The 21,444-nt window shown below is 36.6% G+C and overlaps 1 protein-coding gene across 1 annotated transcript in view; it reads left to right on the forward strand.

Moving 5' to 3' along the window:
• The window catches only part of DEPDC1B (DEP domain containing 1B), a 103,796-nt gene that overhangs the window by 50,454 nt on the left and 31,898 nt on the right, over nt 1-21,444 (forward strand). The window contains exons 3-7 of the mRNA XM_049707927.1: nt 5,714-5,849; nt 9,507-9,634; nt 11,198-11,328; nt 12,633-12,680; nt 17,825-17,965. Coding sequence (XP_049563884.1) covers nt 5,714-5,849; nt 9,507-9,634; nt 11,198-11,328; nt 12,633-12,680; nt 17,825-17,965 — 584 coding nt within the window. The remainder of the gene's footprint in view (nt 1-5,713; nt 5,850-9,506; nt 9,635-11,197; nt 11,329-12,632; nt 12,681-17,824; nt 17,966-21,444) is intronic.

A 21,444-nucleotide genomic window follows, 5' to 3' on the forward strand; every position in this document is an offset into this window, starting at 1 on the left:
ATCCGTTGATGGACACTTAGGTTGCTTCCATGTCCTGGCTATTGTAAATAGAGCTGCAATGAACATTGTTGTACATGACTCTTTTTGAATTATGGTTTTCTCAGGGTATATGCCCAGTAGTGGGATTGCTGGGTCATATGGTAATTCTATTTTTATTTTTCTAAGGAACCTCCATACTGTTCTCCATAGTGGCTGTATCAATTTACATTCCCACCAACAGTGCAAGAGGGTTCCCCTTTCTCCACACCCTCTCCAGCATTTATTGTTTGTAGATTTTTTCATGATGGCCATTTTGACCAGTGTGAGATGATACCTCAGTGTAGTTTTGATTTGCATTTCTCTAATGATTAGTGATGTTGAGCATCCTTTCATGTGTTTGTTGGCAATCTGTATATCTTCTTTGGAGAAATGTCTATTTAGGTCTTCTGCCCATTTTTGGATTGGGTTGTTTGTTTTTTTGATATTGAGCTGCAGGAGCTGCTTGTATATTCTGGAGATTATCCTTTGTCCATTGATTTGTTCGCAAATATTTTCTCCCATTCTGAGGGTTGTCTTTTGGTCTTGTTTATGGTTTCCTTTGCTGTGCAAAAGCTTTGAAGTTTCATTAGGTCCCATTTGTTTATTTTTGTTTTTATTTCCATTTCTCTAGGAGGTGGGTCAAAAAGGATCTTGCTGTGATTTATGTCATAAAGTATTCTGCCTATGTTTTCCTCTAAGAGTTTGATAGTTTCTGGCCTTACATTTAGGTCTTTAATCCATTTTGAGTTTATTTTTGTGTATGGTGTTAGGGAGTGTTCTAGTTTCATTCTTTTGCATGTAGCTATCCAGTTTTCCCAGCACCTCTTATAGAAGAGGCTGTCTTTTCCATTGTATATTCTTGCCTCCTTATCAAAGATAAGGTGACCATATGTGTGTGGGTTTATCTCTGGGCTTTCTATCCTGTTCCATTGATCTATATTTCTGTTTTTCTGTCAATACCATATATCTTGATTACTATAGCTTTGTAGCATAGTCTGAAGTCAGGGAGCCTGATTCCTCCAGCTCCGTTTTTCTTTCTCAAGATTGCTTTGGCTCTTCGGTGTCTTTAGTGTTTCCATACAAACTGTGAAATATTTTGTTCTAGTTCTGTGAAAAATGCCATTGGTAATTTGATAGGGATTGCATTGAATCTGTAGATTGCTTTGGATAGTATAGTTATTTTCACAATGTTGATTCTTCCAACCCAAGGACATGGTACATCTCTCCATCTGTTTGTATCATCTTTAATTTCTTTCATCAGTGTCTTACAGTTTTCTGCAGACAGATCTTTTGTCTCCTTAGGTAGGTTTATTCCTAGGTATTTTATTCTTTTTGTTGCAGTGGTAAATGGGAGTGTTTGCTAAATTTCTCTTTCAAAAGTTTTATCATTAATGTATAGGAATGCAAGAGATTTCTGTGCATTAATTTTGTATCCTGCTACCCTACCAGATTCATTGATTAGCTCTAGTAGATTTCTGGTAGCATCTTTAGGATTCTCTATGTGTAATATCATGTCATCTGCAAAGAGTGACAGTTTTAATTCTTCTTTTCTGATTTGGATTCCTTTTCTTTCTTTTTCCTCTCTGATTGCTGTGGCTAAAACTTCCAAAACTATGTTGAATAATAGTGGTGAGAGTGGGCAACCTTGTCTTGTTCTTGATCTTAGTGGAAATGGTTTCAGTTTTTCACCATTGAGAACGATGTTGGCTGTGGGTTTGTCATATATGGCCTTTATTGTATTGAAGTAGCTTCCCTCTATGCCTACTTTCTGGAGGGTTTTTATCATAACTGGGTGTTGGCTTTGTCGAAAGCTTTTTCTGCATCTATTGAGATGATCAGATGGTTTTTCTCCTTCAATTTGTTAGTATGGTTTATCACATTGATTGATTTGCGTATATTGAGAATGCTTGCATTCCTGGGATAAACCCCACTTGATCATGGTGTATGATCCTTTTAATGTGCTGTTGGATTCTGTTTGCTAGTATTCTGTTGAGGATTTTTGCATCTATGTTCATCAGTGATATTGGCCTGTAGTTTTCTTTTTTTGTGACATCTTTGCTTGGTTCTGGTATCAGGGTGATGGTGGCCTCGAAGAATCAGTTTGGGAGTGTTCCTCCCTCTGCCATATTTAGGAAGACTTTGAGAAGGATAGGTGTTAGCTCTTCTCTAAATGTTTGATATTATTCTCCAGTGAAGCCATCTGGTCCTGGGCTTTTGTTTGTTGCAAGATTTTTAATCACAGTTTCAATTTTAGTGGTTCTGATTGATCTGTATATATTTTCTATTTCTTCCTGGTTCAGTCTCAGAAGGTTGTGCTCTTCTAAGAACTTGTCCATTTCTTCCAGGTTGTGCATTTTATTGGCATATAGTAATTTATTGGCTTGTAATAATCTCTCATGGTCCTTTGTATTTCTGCAGTGTCAGTTGTTACTTCTCCTTTTTTATTTCTAATTCTATTGATTTGAGTCTTCTCCCTTTTTTCATGATGGCTAATGGCTTATCAATTTTTTTAATGTGCTCAAAGAACCAGCTTTTAGTTTTATTGATCTTTACTATTGTTTCCTTCATTTCTTTTTCATTTGTTTCTGATCTGACCTTTATGCTTTCTTTCCTTCTGCTAACTTTGGAGTTTTTTTGTTCTTCTTTCTCTAATTGCTTTAGGCATAAGGTTAGGTTGTTTATTTGAGTTGTTTCTTGCTTCTTGAGGTAAGAGTGTATTGCTATCAACTTCCCTCTTAGAACTGCTTTTGCTCCATCCCATAGGTTTTGGGTCGTCGTGTTTTTATTGTCATTTGTTTCTAGGTATTTTTTGATTTCCTCTTTGATTTCTTCAGTGATCTCTTGGTTATTAAGTAGTGTATTGTTTAGCCTCCATGTGTTTGTGTTTTTTACAGAATTTTTCCTGTAATTGATATCTAGTCTCATAGCATTGTCATCAGAAAAGATACTTGATATGATTTCAATTTCCTTAAATTTACCAAGGCTTTTTTGTGACCCAAGATATGATCTCTCCTGGAGAATATTCCATGAGCACTTGATAAGAAAGTGTAATCTGCTGTTTTTGGATGGAATGTCCTATAAATATCGGTTAAGTCCATCTGTTTAATGTATGATTTAAAGCTTGTGTTTTTTATTTTTTTTCATTTTGGATGATCTGTCCATTGGTGAAAGTGGGGTGTTAAAGTCCCCTCTTCCTATTGTGTTATTGTCGATTTCCCCTTTTATGGCTGTTAGCATTTGCCTTATGTATTGAGATGCTCCTATGTTGGGTGCATAAATATTTACAATTGTTATATCTTCTTTTTGGATTGATCCCTTGATCATTTGTCTCTTGTACTTCTTTGTCTCTTGTACTAGTCTTTATTTTAAAGTCTGTTTTGTCTGGTATGAGAATTGCTACCCAGCTTTCTTTTGATTTACATTTGCATGGAATATCTTTCCATCCCCTCACTTTCAGTCCGTATGTGTCCCTAGGTCTGAAGTGGGTCTCTTGTAGACAACATATTTATGAGTCTTGTTTTTGTATCTATTCAGGCAGTCTGTGTCTTTGGGTTGGAGCATTTAATCCATTTACATTTAAGGTAATTATCAATATGTATGTTCCTATTACCATTTTCTTAATTGTTTTGGGTTTGTTATTGTAGGTCTTTTCCTTCTCTTGTGTTTCCTGCCTAGAGAAGTTCCTTTAGCGTTTGTTGTAAAGCTGGTTTGGTGTTGCTGAATTCTCTTAGCTTCTGATTGTTTGTAAAGGTTTTAATTTCTCCATCGAACCTGAATGAGATCCTTGCTGAGTAGAGTAATCTTAGTTGTAGGTTTTTCCCTTTCATCACTTTAATTATGTCCTGCTATTCCCTTCTGGCTTGCAGAGTTTCTGCTGAAGGATCAGCTGTTAGCCTTATGGGGATTCCCTTGTATGTTATTTGTTACTTTTCCCTTGCTGCCTGTTTTTTTGTTTTTTCCTTGCGATACGTGGGCCTTTCACTGTTGTGGCCTCTCCCATTGCGGAGCACAGGCTCCAGACACGCAGGCTCAGTGGCCATGGCTCACGGGCCCAGCCGCTCCACGGCGTGTGGGATCCTCCTGGACCAGGGCACGAACCTGTGTCCCCTGCATCGGCAGGCGGACTCTCAACCACTGCGCCACCAGGGAAGCCCCCTTCCTTGCTGCTTTAATATATTTTTTTTGTATTTAATTTTTGATAGCTTGATTAATATCTGTCTGGGCTTATTTCTCCTTGGATTTATCCTGTATGGGACTGTCTGTGCTTCCTGGACTTGATTGACTATTTCCTTTCCCATGTTAAGGAAGTTTTCAATTTTAATCTCTTCAAATATTTTCTCAGTCACTTTTTTTTCCTCTTCTTCTTCTGGGACCCCTAAAATTCGAATGTTGGTGCATTTAATGTTGTCCCAGAGGTCTCTGAGATGGTCCTGAATTCTTTTCATTCTTTCTTTATTCTGCTCTGCGGTAATTATTTCCACTATTTTATCTTCCAGGTCACTTATCCGTTCTGCCTCAGTTATTCTGCTATTGATTCTTTCTAGAGAATTTTTAATTTCATTTATTGTGTTGTTCATCATTGTTTGTTTGCTCTTTAGTTCTTCTAGGTCCTTGTTAAACGTTTCTTGTATTTTCTCCATTATATTTCCAAGATTTTGGATCATCTTTACTATCATTACTCTGAATTCTTTTTCAGGTAGACTGCCTATTTTCCTCTTCATTTGTTTTGTCTGGTGGGTTTTTACCTTGCTCCTTCATCTGGAGCATCTGTGTATTTCTCTGTCTTCTTATTTTGCTTAGCTTACTGTGTTTGGGGTCTCCTTTTTGCAGGCTGCAGGTTCGTAGTTCCCGTTGTTTTTGGTGTCTGCCCCCAGTGGGTAGGGTTGGTTCAGTGGGTTGTGTAGGCTTCCTGGTGGAGGGGACTGGTGCCTGTGTTCTGGTGGATGAGGCTGGATCTTTTCTTCTGGTGGGCAGGTCCACATCTGGTGGTGTGTTTTGGGGTGTCTGTGACCTTATTATGATTTTAGGCAGCCTCTCTGCTCATGGGTGGGGTTGTGTTCCTGTCTTGCTAGTTGTTTGGCAGAGGGTGTCCTGCACTGTAGCTTGCTGGTTGTTGAGTGGAGCTGGGTCTTAGCGTTGTGATGGAGATCTCTGGGAGAGCTTTCGCTGTTTGATACTACATGGGGCCAGGAGGTCTCTGGTGGACCAATGTACTGAGCTTGGCTCTCCCACCTCAGAGGCTCAGGCCTGACACCTGGCTAGAGCACCAAGACCCTGTCAGCCACACGGCTCCAGGAGTCATCGTCATGACAGCCCTTCACTCCCCCACAGCAGACTCAGCAGCCGTACAGACAGTGCGCTTCAAATTGCCAATCTGGCAGACTGCCTGCAGAATCATTCCTCCTCCTCCTCGTCTGCCTTGGGGGGAGCTGGCGCAGCCAACCTGGCCAAGAAGACGAGGAAAAGGTGTGGGGTCTGCGTGCCCTGCAAGAGGCTCATCAGCTGTGGCCGAATGAATGCTTTTAAAAAATCATACATTGTTGGGTACTATTAGCCGTGTGTAATGATTTAAGTATGAATTCATTACCTGAAGTTTGGAATTATATAAACTCTCAAGGATAAAAGAAGTGGGGACTATTGTTAAAATATCTGTGTTTCCCACTGACTGCAGTAATATTTTCTTCTTGGTTTTTAGATTTCCTCCTTCCTCACCCCTGAGACCATATCCAAAGAGGCCCCCATATCAAAAGGATGTTATTAAATTTCCGGAATGGGATGATCCCCTACCAGGCACTTCACAAGAGAATATCCCAGTGAGGCCAGTTGTGATGGTAAGTGCCATTATAGAAGCTGGAGGACTAGCAGAGGGAAAGATAAGAAATAGTCTGTGAACCATCAGGCTTAGTCCAGTTTTTCTTTCGATCCCTTGGAAACAATGGTCTGAAAGCACTTTAAAACAATATCATATCCGTTGATAGCTGAGAGACTAGTAACACAGGAAGATTGCTTTTGCATTTTTTCACTCTTGCCTATGGACACTGTGACTGAATATATGGTAGCTGTTTTCATATGTTTAGACTGAGCAGTTTTCTCTTAAAACTCCCTTCTAATTTCCTTTTCCTTTCTATTCTATAATTTTCCTCTTCTCCCTCTTTGTCTTTTCTTCCTGAACTTTTTTATGATTATTACCAGTTGAAAGTGTGAAGTTTGGGACATGGAAGATTGTGGAGTGAGTCCTGACACAATATGAACAAAGGTAGGTTCTGCTAGTTTTGGGAAACCTAAGCACATTGTAGAATAAACTACCTTTTTTGGGGTGTACTTCTTCCTTGAAATACCTCAGTAGAAAACTATTAAGATTGCCATAATGCTAAAAAATAAAATGCAGACAAATATTTTATACTGCAGTTTTTAAGAATTGTACTAACACCAATGTTTTAAGTTAATCTAGTCTTATAGGACTGGATGTCCAGTTCATACATTTGCAAAGATATGTTGTAAACATTTTTAGGCAATGTGATTGAAAGAAAAAAAATTTTTTTAACAGATGTTGTATTGTATCTCAGTTTGGAGAGAATAATTAAGCAGCTTAGGCTTTATCAAAAATAATTCAAGAAAAAGAGTGGCACCAGTGACAGAAGTGGGGACTCCGTATGAACTTGCAGATTAGTCAGGGACAGTGATGAATGTAGTTTTAAATATGTTTGATGAGAAAGGTGGGTTGTATTAAATGGAAGTATCTAACAGGCAGATGGAGATAAAAGCTCTGGAACTTAGATGAGAGGTCGTATTTGAACGTCATTAACATTCATTCAGCAAAGATTTGTTGATTGTCTACTGTGTGCCATGCATCCTGCCAGGTTCTACAGATGCAGCTGTATGTAATACGGTTTTTCCTCCAAAAGGGCTCATAGTCTAGTGAAGTATTCAATACGATGATAGATTATTAGAAAACAAAGTGGAACTACTCTGAAAGAGTGAGCACAAAGGGTATTTGAGGACTATTTAATTCATTACTAATGAGGAGAACTTAATTAAGGTCTAGCTGATAGTTCCTGTACTTAAGAAAGTTAAAATATCAGCTCCATGAAATCAGGTTCATTTTTTTTAACATTTGTATTTAAACACCTAATATGACCCCATCAGTAGAGTGGTTATTCAACAGACGTTTTTTCATTATAATGTCATCCAGTATTGTTTATACAAAAGAGGTAAAAATCCCATATTAAACTAATGTGTATTTATGTCATTGATATAATAACTTCCCTTTTTTGTTCTTTTTGGTTCTGTGAACCTTTAGGAAGACCAGCTGGTCATTAGCACACTTTTCATGCACCAATGAAGAAGACAGTGTCATCTCTCTTCTCTCTTCTGTTTTCAGTTTCTAATTTTTCATCAGCCCTGAAGTGGTGGTATACCAGTGTCTCAGATTCATCAAACATTTCCCCCACAGCTTGTCATGTCGCTGGTCATCTGTATGTACATTTCTGATAACGTTGCTCTTGCCTTTTCTTGTACTTCCCTCTAAATCAAGTGGTGGAGGTTTGAGCTCCTCACTTGCTACAGTTCCTCTAAAGCTTGGGCTGTCCGGAGGAAGAGGACTGTCCAGAGGAAGAATGGCAGAGCAGGATCTGTTTCCCCAGTTGGGCCTTATGCAGGTTTTAGGTTGATGAGGTTAGTAGTCAATAGAGAAACAGTCCACCTTTCTTATGGGACCTGAGCTCGTATTCATTTCTTCTATCTTACTTGTCCTCTTTGTATCTCTGCCTCCACTTTGCTTGTTCGTTTTTGTTTTTGTTCTGTCCTATCCTCTCTCTTGCCTAGCCATTTTATAAAATAAAATGAAGTGAGGCAAATAGAATGATTTGTTGTGTTTGCTGAGGGGCAGTGTAATGTGGAGAGGACAAGTGTGAGCTCTGGAGACAGACTGCTGGATTTGAATCTTGACTCCTTCATTTACTAGCTATGTGATCTTGTTTCTCTGTTTTATTCACCGTGTCTGTGTCTCAGTTTTCTTTTTGGTGAAAGTGGGATGAAAACACCCCCCTGGGGTAAGGTCATTATGAGAATCAAGTGACTTCCTATCTATAAAGTGTATAGAAGGTGCCTGACACACAGGTTTTCAGAAACTGTTAACTGCTATTGCTGTTATTAACAGAATTGTTCATAGGTAGAGACAAAAGAAAAAAAAATTACTCATAATATCATCCAGAGAGAATTAATATTAACATTTTTGTTGTGTTTTATTTTTTCCACTTATGTTTTTAACAACAAAATGAGATTGTGCTGTGCTGTTTTGGTAGCCTATATTCTTCACTTAGAACAGTGTATTGTGTCCATTTTTTCATGTTATTCAACATCATTTTTAGTATCTGCATCATGTCTATAAAGGATTATGGTTTACTTATCCAGTTCTTTACTGTTAGATGTGTACCATGTTTTCAGCTTTTTCAGTATGTGTGTAAACAATGCAATGAACAGTATCTTTACAGATAAATAGTTGAGTATTTCTTTAAGATAACTTTTAGAAGTGAATTTGCTAGGCAAATGCAACAACTGATATTCCTGCCTTTAAAAGAGACCACCTAATTTGGATACTTTAAAAAAAAAAAAGTCACAAATCCATGTGACCTTCAAGTTTCTTTTGTAGTTCAGTAATTCTCCAAAAACGAAACTAAAAACCACATCAAAAAACAACTGTCCAGTTCACTTTTTCCAATTAATAAGATTTTTCTATAATGACACTTCTGCAAAAAACTATTATAAAAGTCCTTTGTAGGTGATTTCTTATATGTTTTGCCTTTAAAAGTTCATAGTTCCTCACTGTCATTACCAAAAGGAAGTTTTAAGATTTCTGTCTAGTAGCCTAAATGTGAGAAGGGAGGTGCTAAGAATGTTGAAGCGCTAAAGCTATGTGACTTTGAGCAAATTACTTAACCTCTCTGGGCTGTAGTTTTTCTTCCCGGCCATCTCCAGCTGTCCTTGTGGAGCTCTTTTTTTTCCTGCCTTCTTCATATGCCTAAGATCTGGGGCCTGCTATCTAACATTGTACTTAGTTGATCTTTCCTTAAAAAAACAGAGAATTCTTGAAAGTAATAGACTTTAATGTTATTTTAAACAATCACTTAATTTGGACAGTGTGTGAATTTGGATAGATACTCCTCAATGTTAATTAATTTGAATTAATGAAATTTTATTTTACTGCTACTTCACTGATTAGTTAGAACTCCCACAGGGAAAAATAGCTAATGTCATGCTTATTGCCATAGCTGTTTTGCAATTCTTGAATATTCATTTATGATATGACCTGATCTTTGAGTCATACTTTATTACTCTGCAGTCCATGCAAAGAAAGTTAATGTTTCAAATTATTATTTTAAAACAAGTTAAAAATAACCAAATCAAAGAAATTTCTCATAAACTCATACCTCTGTCTCTTGAAATACTTATTCTCTCTCTTTCTTACTCTCCTCCCCCACCCCAATTAGAATTCTGAGATGTGGTACAAGCGTCACAGCATTGCTATTGGAGAGGTGCCGGCTTGCCGTCTTGTCCACCGCAGACAGCTGACAGAGGCCAATGTAGAAGAGTTATGGAAGACTATGACATTATCATAGTATGTGCATTTGCTATTAATGAGAACTTTAAGTATTTTTCTTTTTTTTTTCTGTTTTGCTTCACTACTACTCTCTGCATATTTAATTTTCTGAAACTGTGTATAAAACTCTCAAATTTGATTGCATTATTTGCAGCTGTGCTGCTTAGCAAACATAATTTAACTGAATTCTGGGAATTTTCTATTGTCATTTATATGCTAGTTAAGAATAGAACATTAAAAGTTCTTTTTTTTTTTTTTTGCCACTGGTCCAAAATTACCTAATGTTTAATTATTTTTATTTTTGTTTTTTTAAATTTAACTATAGTTGATTTACAATATTGTGTTAGTTTCAGGTGTACAGCTTCAGATTCTTTTCCATTATAGGTATTACAAGATATTGAATATAGTTCCATGTGCTATGCAGTAAATCCTTGATGTTTATCTGTTTTATATATAGTGGTGTGTATCTCTTAATCCCATACTCCTAATTTATCCCTCCTCCTCCCCTTTACCCTTTGGTAACCATAAATTTGTTTCTATGTCTGTGAGTCTATTTCTGTTCTGTAAATAAGTTGATTTGTATTATTTTTTTAGATTCCACAGATAAGTGATATCATATAATATTTGTCTTTTTCTGTCTCACTCACTTCACTTAGTATGATAATCTGTAGGTCCATCATCCGTGTTGCTGCAGATGGCAATATTTCATTCTTTCTTATGGCTGACTAATATTCCATTGTGTATATGTACCATATCTTTATCCATTCATCTGTCGATGGACACTTAGGTTGCTTGCATGTCTGGGCTGTTGTAAATAGTGCTGCAGTGAACCTTGGGATGCATATATCTTTTTGAATTAGAGTTTTCATCTTTTCTGGATATATGCCCAGGAGTAGGATTGCTGGATCTTATATGGTAGCTCTATTTTCAGTTTTTTAAGGAACTTCCAGACTGTTTTCCATAGTGGCTGCACCAATTTATATTCCCACTAACAGTGTAGGAGGGTTCCCTTTTCTCCACACCCTCTCCAGCATTTATTATTTGCAGACTTTCTGATGATAGCCATTCTGACCAGTGTGAGGTGGTAACTCATAGTTTTGATTTGTATTTCTCTAATAATTAGTGATGTAAAAGTCTTTAAACTTTCTAGTTACACTGAAATCTTAAGCTTAATGAAACCTGTAGTGGAAAATTTGGTCTCCTAGATATTTGATGTACAATAGGTAATTAAAGTTAACAATGTCATAGCAAGCTTTTTTTTTTTTTAATTCTTATAAAGATGTACTCACAGCGGTTTCTCATCATTGGATAAGCTAGTTTTTGTTATTATAATATTTTACTTAGAAAGTCATTTTCTTGACATTCAGTGTGTTGTGTTTTTAAATTAGTGAAGTACTATGTTAATAACAAAATGATCTAAGTTTGTTTTATATATGCAATGTCTAACCTTTTTGCCCCACAAAGGTGAAATGTGTGAAAACAGCACATTCTAAAGATTGATCTTTTACAGTGCCAGTTCTTGGGCAGATAATGATTTTTAAAAAGTAACTAATTAATTTAATCATTATTTATCTTTTTTAGTTTACAGAAAATCCTTGGCCTGGATTCCTTAGAAGAAGTTTTAGACGTTAATCTTGTCAACTCCAAGTTCATCATCCATAATGTATATAGTGTGAGCAACCAGGGAGTTGTTATCCTTGATGACAAGTCAAGTAAGTGCATAAAAGCCGTTTTGTTCCCGGTTGACCCAGTACATTGGCTGTACAGGTCCATCAGCTTCTATTTGACCCTTCCCTAAACCTTACATATGTTTACCCCCTCATTACATATAGCCTTAGCTCACTTCCAGAGACCTTTAAACTAATTGTTTGGAGTCAGGAAATGTCATAGAAAGATGAATACCCAGGAGTGAAAGCCTCAGCAAGATCCATCCAGATGCTAGTTCAGTGTTAGCCACACAGGGCATTAAGTGGTTCTTTATCATCCCCAGGAAATCCCTGAGAAGTGAGTAAGTTTAATGCCTAACAGAAAGCTTGAGTCAGTTTTTACGTGGGTCCTGGGGTCTGACTGATTTTTTTAGAGCTCTCACTGACCTTCTCATTATGGTGTCTCTGTGTCAGATTTTCTGGGATAGTCTCGGTTTATGTCATTTTTTTTTCCTTTTTAATAAAGGTAGCTTTCCGGGCTTCCCTGGTGGCGCAGTGGTTGAGAATCCGCCTGCCGATGCAGGGGACGCAGGTTCGTGCCCCGGTCGGGGAGGATCCCACATGCCGCGGAGCGGCTGGGCCCGTGAGCCGTGGCCGCTGAGCCTGCGCGTCCAGAGCCTGTGCTCCGCAACGGGAGAGGCCGCAGCAGTGAGAGGCCCGCGTACCGCAAAAAAAAAAATAAAATAAAAAATAAAATAAAATAAAGGTATCTTTCCAGATGTTGAAGGTGCTTTAATTTTTTATACTTTTTCCTCCAAGCCAGTTTACAAATTGGGAAAAAAGACATTTAGCAGCCACCTATCCTGGTTTTTGATTAGGAAAAATAAGGTCCTGGTAACTGTAGTGAGCCAGAATCCCCAAACTGATTTAAAAATTTTCTTCCTCTGGATAGAAGGTATCTGATTTAAGGTATCTGATGAACTGGTTTCATAAATGCATTTGATGACTCATACTTTTGCTTTTTATGTTTTTTTCTTCTCTTTCTAAAATTCTTAGGATAATTGATTTGTTTGTTAGTGTATTTATTTGGAACAAACTATCAGATTTCTTCTTTTCCCTAAAACTTATACAAGTACATCTTGTCTTTAGAGAAATTTATAGTTATGGTTTATATAATCACGTGCTGTAACATCCCTGCTAAGGAAAAATTATCTTTTAAATGTTCTGATACATAAGCAGGTGATTTGTGATTAGCAGGTATGTTTCATATTACTTGGGCAAGTATCATTCCTATGATACCAAGTGTGTATATAATCCCTTGAATTATATGTAATTGAATAAAACATCTTTTTATTTTCCTTTTTCTGCAGAAGAACTTCCTCACTGGGTACTGTCAGCTATGAAGTGTTTGGCAAATTGTAAGTACTAAGTACCTGCCATTTTTATGAAATTAACAGAAATTCGTCCCCTAAATTAGAAAATTTTTTTGCTCAATGCCCTGAACGTTGATTTGAGACCTTTGAGACTGGCAGTTAATTGTTTGGGGATTACTGTGCTTTTAATGATAAATTTGTGACATAGTGAAAGGGCTGAGTTACAGAGCATTTTTAAAGGGGTTTTGTGCTTCCATTTTCTTGTGGATATAATCACACTACAGATAAGGTCCATACTGCTTCTTCTGAATGCTTCATCACAGGAAAGAATAATTAGTAATATTGAATGCAATATTGTAATAGATAAATGCCTGTTAACAGTTTATAGGTTTTTATTCCTAAAACCTATATTTTTATTCCTAAGTATGCCTTATATTTACCTCATCAGTTTACTCAGCATATCCTGTTTCCCATTGGCTTTTTATAGGGCATTGGTTTAAGTTGGAGAGAAATGTTTTAGAAAACTAATCTAATTGGTATTCAGCATGGTTTGGAAGGAGAAGAACATGCATGAAGAGAAACAGAAAAGCCCGTTTCAGCAATTTGGCTGTAAAATGAGGGGTCTGGACCTGGGCAGCTCCTCTGAAGTTTTTCATAGGCATATGAAATCTCCTTCACTGGATATCATAGGCACTGAAGAAATGAGTTATCATGGTATCTCATTAACACTACTATTTTTCTGGGATTTTCAGAAGGCTTAACCCAAAGAAGGGATTCTAATGGTTAATGGCTTAACCCAAACAAGTGATTTTAATGAGAAAAATTCTAGTTATTTTAGCTGACTGATAATGGTGATATTTGTTCTATAGGGTCTTTTGAGTCTCAAAGATCACCTCAGAGAGGTGGTTTCTTTCTTCCTTTTTGGGTAAGACTAGCATGTACAGAGATACGTGTATAAATTCTTGAGTTAGTAGGCTCTGAATTATTAATTTCACTGAAGTTAGTTTTGTTTGATTATAGAATGAAACTAAAATAACTGTTCAGCTCACTGCGGGTGATCTCAGTGGTAATATGTAGAAAATGATTATATACTATCATCCTAAATATAAATAGCAACGTTAGTTTGTGAGAAGCCCAAAGTTCTCTGTGTTTAACTATTAAGATTTTCATAGGTTTTTGGTTCATGTTTTGGAACCCCTCTGAGATGTAGAGTCCTTTGGTTTTTAGTTTGGGGGAGTGCTTTTTATTCTTGCTCAGTCATTTGAAGTAAATTAATCTAAATTATATCTTTGGCCGGAATGACAAAATAGAAGGTATAAATGGGTTAAATGACCCATTTATGAATTTTTGGAAAACCAAGGATTTTGGAAGTTGATCAACTGGGAATGAACAGAGGAAGCCAGTATAACAAGTCTAGGCTATAATACGTTGTAAAGTGTATATTAAGGTGTGGTTATGATGTTGAATTCTCAATGGTGATCAAAATGTAATGAAGAGTATAATTTTCCCTCAAGCAAGATTTATACATAATGCCACAAAACTTCTGCAGAAAGGTTGGAATAACTGGAATTACCAATGGAGAGGAAAGATGTGAGGATCGACTTAGTAATGTTCTCCACATTAATGTTATGTTAGGTAGAAATTCTCGGGAACAGGGACACCTCTCACACGTATCAAGTGCAGTGCTTTACAGATGGTTGGCACATCCATAAACGTGCTTGTTTACATGTCAAAGAAAACAAGGTGGCCAAAGGGTGAGGTCAGCCTTTTGAATAGTTTTTTAAAATTATTAATTTTTCCAAATTCTCATTGGCCTCCCCAAATTTACTTTGAGTCTCATCAAAGTCATGGTCTGTTCCTTATCCTTCTTATCTTTAATGAGTCTAGGTTCCCATTATAGTCCTCTAATAGGGAACAGAAAGGATAGGCTGATTATATGAGATTTTGAAGGCCCTGTGCCTCTTTTTCTGTAGTTTTACTGCTCATCTCTTCCCTTTGGGCCCATCTGCATTTATTGCAGACCATTGGCCTGGGTGCTTTCGTTGTTGGCCAGCCTCATGGTGGGCCACAGAATGAGGGACTGATGCTAAATAAATACAAAACCAGGTTAACTGTTTTTCTTCCTTGTGCACGTAGATTGCAAGAATCCAATAAAAAGTGGATGTAAGCAACTGACAAAGGATTAATCTCCAAAATTTATAAGCAGCTCATGCAGCTCAATAACAATAAAACAAACAACCCAATCCAAAACTGGGCAGAAGACCTAAATAGACATTTCTCCAAAGAAGATATACAGACTGCCAACAAACACATGAAAGAATGCTCAACATCACTAATCACTAGAGAAATGCAAATCAAAACTACAATGAGATATTACCTCACACCAGTCAGAATGGCCATCATCAAAAAGTCTAGAAACAATAGATGCTGGAGAGGGTGTGGAGAAAAGGGAACACTTTTGCACTGCTGGTGGGAATGTGAATTGGTACAGCCACTATGGAGAACAGTATGGAGGTTCCTTAAAAAACTACAAATAGAACTACCATATGGCCCAGCAATCCCACTACTGGGCATATACCCTGAGAAAACCATAATTCAAAAAGAGTCATGTACCAAAATGTTCATTGCAGCTCTATTTACAATAGCCCAGAGATGGAAACAACCTAAGTGTCCATCATCAGATGAATGGATAAAGAAGATGTGGCACATATATACAATGGAATATTACTCAGCCATAAAAAGAAACGAAATTGAGCTATTTGTAATGAGGTGGATAGACCTAGAGTCTGTCATACAGAGTGAAGTAAGTCAGAAAGAGAAAGACAAATACCGTATGCTAACACATATATATGGAATTTAAGAAAAAGAAATGTCATGAAGAACCTAGGGGTAAGACAGGAATAAAGACACAGACCTACTAGAGAACGGACTTGAGGATATGGGGAGGGGGAAGGCTGAGCTGTGACAAAGCGAGAGAGAGGCATGGACATGTATACACTACCAAACGTAAGGTAGATAGCTAGTGGGAAGCAGCCGCATAGCACAGGGAGATCAGCTCACCGCCTGGAGGAGTGGGATAGGGAGGGTGGGAGGGAGAGAGACGCAAGAGGGAAGAGATATGGGAACATGTGTATATGTATGGCTGATTCGCTTTGTTATGGAGCAGAAACTAACACACCATTGTAAAGCAATTATACCCCAATAAAGATGTAAAAAAAAAAAAGTGGGTGTAAACAGTTCTTTTCCAAAGTCTTTCAGGAATAACATTTATAAAAACTAGATTAAAAATATTCTGAAATTCAACATGATAGAGAAACAAAAGATCTTAGAACTATGGCCTCCTCTCATAGGGCTTGCCATGCATTGGCATTTTTAGGGAAACCTTTTTTTGGCTTGTTTTTGCATATTTTTATCAAGAATGATGAAGTGTTCAAAAAGGGGTACAACTGCTTAGAATGAACTGCATATTATCCTGGGAGGGAGTAATTCAAGGCAATGTGTATTGCTTGCTGAGACATATCCCACTATTTCAACTGACTAAGCTTGGGATATTATACAGGAGGAAGTAAGTAAAAATGGCTATGTTTGCTGCTAGGTTAATGAGGTACCACACATATAGATATTTAATAATTTTCATTATTTTAGTCAATTTTAGAACATTAAAAGATAAGATAATTTTAAAGGAGACCAACAAAAAGCTGTTTCCACAATGTCCCAATGGCCTTGAAATGTGAAGGCCCACAATACTTAACTGTTCTTTTTTGTTTGATACTTTCTCTTTAGTTACAGTGATTCTGTAGGAAGAATTTCCTATCAATTTTTACTGGCTTCTCCTGCTGTCCTGAGAGTAGAGATCGGTTCCGGTACAGCTGTTAGTCTTGTGTTCTGCTGGGCCAGAACTGGCCAATCCATTTGCATCCCTTTCTTCCACACTGTGATGGAAATAGACAAGGCTGGCCAAGCAGCTCCTCGTGGACCACTTACCATTTCCCTCAGGCATGGGCAGATCCAGTTCTTCGCTCCACTTGGCGATGTACATCTTGCCATCTGTGTATGGATTGTTGGGGGCATTTGCTGCCAGCTCTGTAGAGAGCTAAGAGTTTCTTGTTCCTCTTTGGTCCCTGATACAAGGGGATCTCTGCCTCACTTGTTCCAGGCTTCTTGGTTCCTAGGTTGTTCCAGGTTTCTTAGAGTTACTTTGCAATATGACCCTGCTTGATAAACTATCTTTTTTATTTTTAAACTTGTTTTTAGCAGAAACATCAGTTTGTTTCTGCTTTGGTGTTATTTTCTATTATAATTTTGTTTAATAAAAATTCATTCAATGCCACTAATCACTCAAAAGCATTGTTGGGTAAATAACACCTAGACTCTTAGAGCAAAGAATTCAATAGTTTAGAGGTCATTTTATCCTGTCTCCCATAGTCTTTGTTTGGGCAGCTTTAAAATTTTTTTTTAAATTTTTTATAAAACTATCTTTTGATGGTTGGTGATCAAATGGAGAGTTTTATAATAAGAATGAATTTAAGACACAATGTAAAATCTCCTTTTCAGAATATCTTTAGGAAAAGGAGTATACATTCTTATTAGTCTAAAAGAGTTTAGAGGCAGAAATTATTTCACTCAACTCTGATTCTTGAATTTTATTATATAGCAATGATGAAATAATGAAAAGCTTTAAAAAATTGCTTTATCGCTTATCTATTACATATATGAGGTAATTACTATGTTGGTTAACTGTGTCAAGACTAGGAAAATATCTGGACTTCCCTGGCAGTCCAGTGGTTAGGACTGCGCACTTCCGCTGCAGGGAGCATGGGTTCCACCCCTGGTTGGGGAACTAAAATCCCATATTCCGCATGGCAAAAAAAGACTAGGAGAAATATTGACTATTTCGAAGAGAATTATCACTGTTCACATTTAATAAAAATGCCTTTCAGAAGGTCATAAAAGAGTCGGTTTCTTTGAAAATGGAAGCAAGCCAGTGATTTTCCTCATTGTTTTGTAATAGATTTCAATTTAGACATAAAGTATATTTATATAAGCAAAATGTATAGTATTAGTCTTCTCCTTGAAAACTTTTCTGATCTTAATTATCTGTACACACCACACCTATGCACAGAGACTAATACTTAGAGATGATTGCCCCATTAATGTTTCTCTTTCTTTCTCTTTCCCTTTTTTAACAGGGCCTAATTGTTCGGATTTGAAGCAGCCTATGTATTTAGGATTTGAAAAAGATGTCTTTAAAACTATAGCTGATTACTATGGTCACTTGAAAGAGCCTTTGCTTACGTTTCACCTTTTTGATGCCTTTGTCAGTGTATTAGGTAAGTTGGAATATAATGACCGTATATCTTCACTACTGATATGGAATCATTTCATTTTTCACTATCTTGAGACTTCCATTAGCCCAATTACCATAGCTTTTTTGAAATAAAAACAGATGGGATGCTTGCCTAGTTGGAGTCCTGCTCTATAAAGGAGGAAAAGAAAATAGTTAAGCTCTGTTATGAAACCTAAACAAGGACCAGTAGTTTTTATTTCTTAGGGAGGAATAATATGTTCTATGTCATATCTGTACAAAAAAGTATGACTTCATTGGTAAAGAATGTAAATTTGACATTTACTCTTCATGAGTAAATCTACTACTCTGGATATGACTTCATGAATAGTCAAGTGTGAGAGAGATATTTTCATATAGAAATCTTATTTCTTTTTATAGAAGGAACAGGTTTTTGTAGGACTATTTGTTATCTGTGACATGTAAAATATAGTAACTACTGTTCTCTAAAACTTGTTGCTACTTCTCACGTAGATTTATATTTCAGAATTTAAACTGTCAAAGAAACATGGTAAAAAGGAAAAAGAAATAAATATTATTGGTATAGGCTTTTCTGATATTGTTCCTTTCTTCTTGGAAATCAGATTTTTCTGTTGATGTTGTGATTGTTCAATAAGTATTATTGTTTTCTTGTCCAAAAGTTTGCTTTAGTGACCAAATCACTGTGTGGGTATCATACTCTGTTATGTAAATTTGTAGGAATTAGCATCCTCTTGGTTTTGAGTGTTGTGGGCTTAGCAGTCTTCGCCTTCCCATTCCTCCTTCTCCGTCTCTTCCCTTTCTACTGTCTTATTTTCTTGTTGGAAAGTAGGAATGCAGCCATAGTATCCTAACAAAATAACGTATCAGCAATATGTGAATAATGTACCTGATCTCTTAGCACAATACGTCGATTTTAAGATTTCATAGGATTTCTCATAATAAGAAGAAAAATGGAGCAATTATAAATCACATACATAAGAGTGAGTTTGTTCTCAGAGAGACCAATATTGAGAACAGATGAAGGGATTAGACCTAGTACTATGCTTTGAGACCACTGGGTCTTCTTGGTATTTTGTTTTCCACCAAGGAGAATTGGGGGGCTTATGTCCTTGTGAATATCATGCCTAATGATGACTACTTGCTGTTATTTAAGATGAATAAAGACTAATTGAGTAGATTCTCATTATAGCCACTTAATGCCGTTATGCGACTGGTAAAAGACAAATTCTAAAGACAGGATTAAAAACCACTTCTTAGATTTTCTTCTCATTTTCCATTTTCATAATGTGTTATGGTAGAATTTAGAAACAAAAGAACTTGGAACTTAAATAAAAACGAATTCCAATTTTTAAAAATTTTAATTTTTTATTGGAGTATAGTTGATTAACAATGTTGTGTTAGTTTCAGGTGAACAGCAAAGTGATTCAGTTATACATGTATCTATTCTTTTTCCCATTTAGGTTACTACAGAGTACTGAGCAGAGTTCCCTGTGCTGTACAGTAGATCCTTGTTGGTTATCTATTTTAAATATAGCAGTGTGTACATGTCAATCCCAAACTCTGTATCTATCCCTCCCTCCCAACCTTCCCCTCTGGTAACCATAAGTTCATTCTCTAAGTCTGTGAGTCTGTTTCTGTTTTGTAATAAGTTCATTTGTATCAATTTTTTTAGATTCCACATATAAGCGATATCATTTGTTATTTGTCTTTCTCTGACTTTACTTAGTATGATAATCTCCAGGTCCATCCATGTTGGTGCAAATGACATTATTTCATTTACTTTGATGGCTGAGTAATATTCTTTTGTACATATGTACCACTTCTTTATCCATTCATCTGTTGGTTGGTGGACATTTAGGTTGCTTCCATGTCTTGGCTATTGTAAACAGCACTGCAGTGAACATTGGGGCACATGTATCCTTTTGATCCATGTTTTGTTCTGGATATATGCCCAGGAGTGGAATTGTTGAATCGTGAGGTAGGTCTATTTTTACTTTCTTAAGGAACCTCCATACTGTTCTCCACAGTGGCTGTATCAATTTACATTCCCACCAACAGTGTAGGAGGGTTCCCTTTTCTCCACACCCTCTCCAGCATTTATCGTTTGTAGATTTTTTGATGATGGCCATTCTGACTGGTGTGAGGTGATATCTCATTGTAGTTTTGATTTGCATTTCTAATAATTAGTGATGTTGATTATCTGTTCGTATGCCTCTTGGCCACCTGTATCTTCTTTGGAGAAATGTTCATTTAGGTCTTCTGCCCATTTTTTGATTGTGTGTGTGTGTTTTTTTTTTTTTAATATTGAGCCACATGAGCTGTTTGTAAATTTTGGAGATTAATTGTTTGTTGGTCGTATCATTTGCAAATATTTTCTCTCATTCTGTGGGTTGTCTTTTCATCTTTTTTATGGTTTCCTTTGCTGTGCAAAAGCTTTTAAGTTTAATTAGGTCCCATTTGTTTTTGTTTTCATTTCCATTACTCTAGGAGATGGATCAAAAAAGATCTTTCTGTGATTTATGTCAAAGAGTGTTTTCCTCTAAGAGTTTAATAGTATCTGGCCTTACATTTAGGTCTTTAATTCATTTTAAGTTTATTTTTGTGTTTGGTGTTAAAGAATGTTCTAATTTCATTTTTTTTACATGTTGCTGTCCAGTTTTCCCAGTACCATTTATTGAAGAGACTGTCTTTTCTCCAGTGTATAGTCTTGCCTCCTTTGTCATAGATTAATTAACCATAGGTACGTGGGTTTATTTCTTGGCTTTCTATCCTGTTTCATTGATCTATATTTCTGTTTTTCTGCCAGTACCATACTGTCTTGGTTACTGTAGCTTTGTAGTATAGTTTTGAAGTCAGGGAGCCTGATTCCTCCAGCTCCGTTTTCCATTCTCAAGATTCCTTTGGCTATTGGGGGTCTTTTGTGTTTCCATACAAATTGTGAAAGTTTTTGTTCTAGTTCTGTGAAAAATGCCACTTGTAATTAGATAGGGATTGCACTGAATCTGTGGATTACCTTGGATAGTATAGTCATTTTGACAATATTGATTCTTCCAGTCCAGGAACATGGTATATCTTTCCATCTGTTTGTGTCATCTTCGATTTCTTTCATCAGTGTCTTACAGTTTCCAGAGTACAGGTCTTTTGTCTCCTTAGGTAGGTTTATTCCTAGGTATTATAATCTTTTTGATGTGATGGTAAATGGGATTGTTTCTTTAATTTCTCTTTCTGATCATTGGTAGTTAGTGTATAGAAATGCAACAGATTTCTGTGTATTAATTTTGTATCCTGTAACTTTACCAGATTCATTGATGAGCTCTAGTAGTTTTCTGGTGGCACCTTTAGGATTTTCTATGTATAGTATTATGTCATCTGCAAACAGTGACAGTTTTACTTCTTCTTTTCTGATTTGGATTCCTTTTATTTCTTTTTCTTCTCTGATTGCTTTTACTAGGACTTCCAAAACTATGTTGAATAAAAGTGGCA

This window comes from Orcinus orca, chromosome 3, assembly GCF_937001465.1.
Source record: "Orcinus orca chromosome 3, mOrcOrc1.1, whole genome shotgun sequence".
In the NCBI taxonomy this organism is placed as follows: Eukaryota; Metazoa; Chordata; class Mammalia; order Artiodactyla; family Delphinidae; genus Orcinus; species Orcinus orca.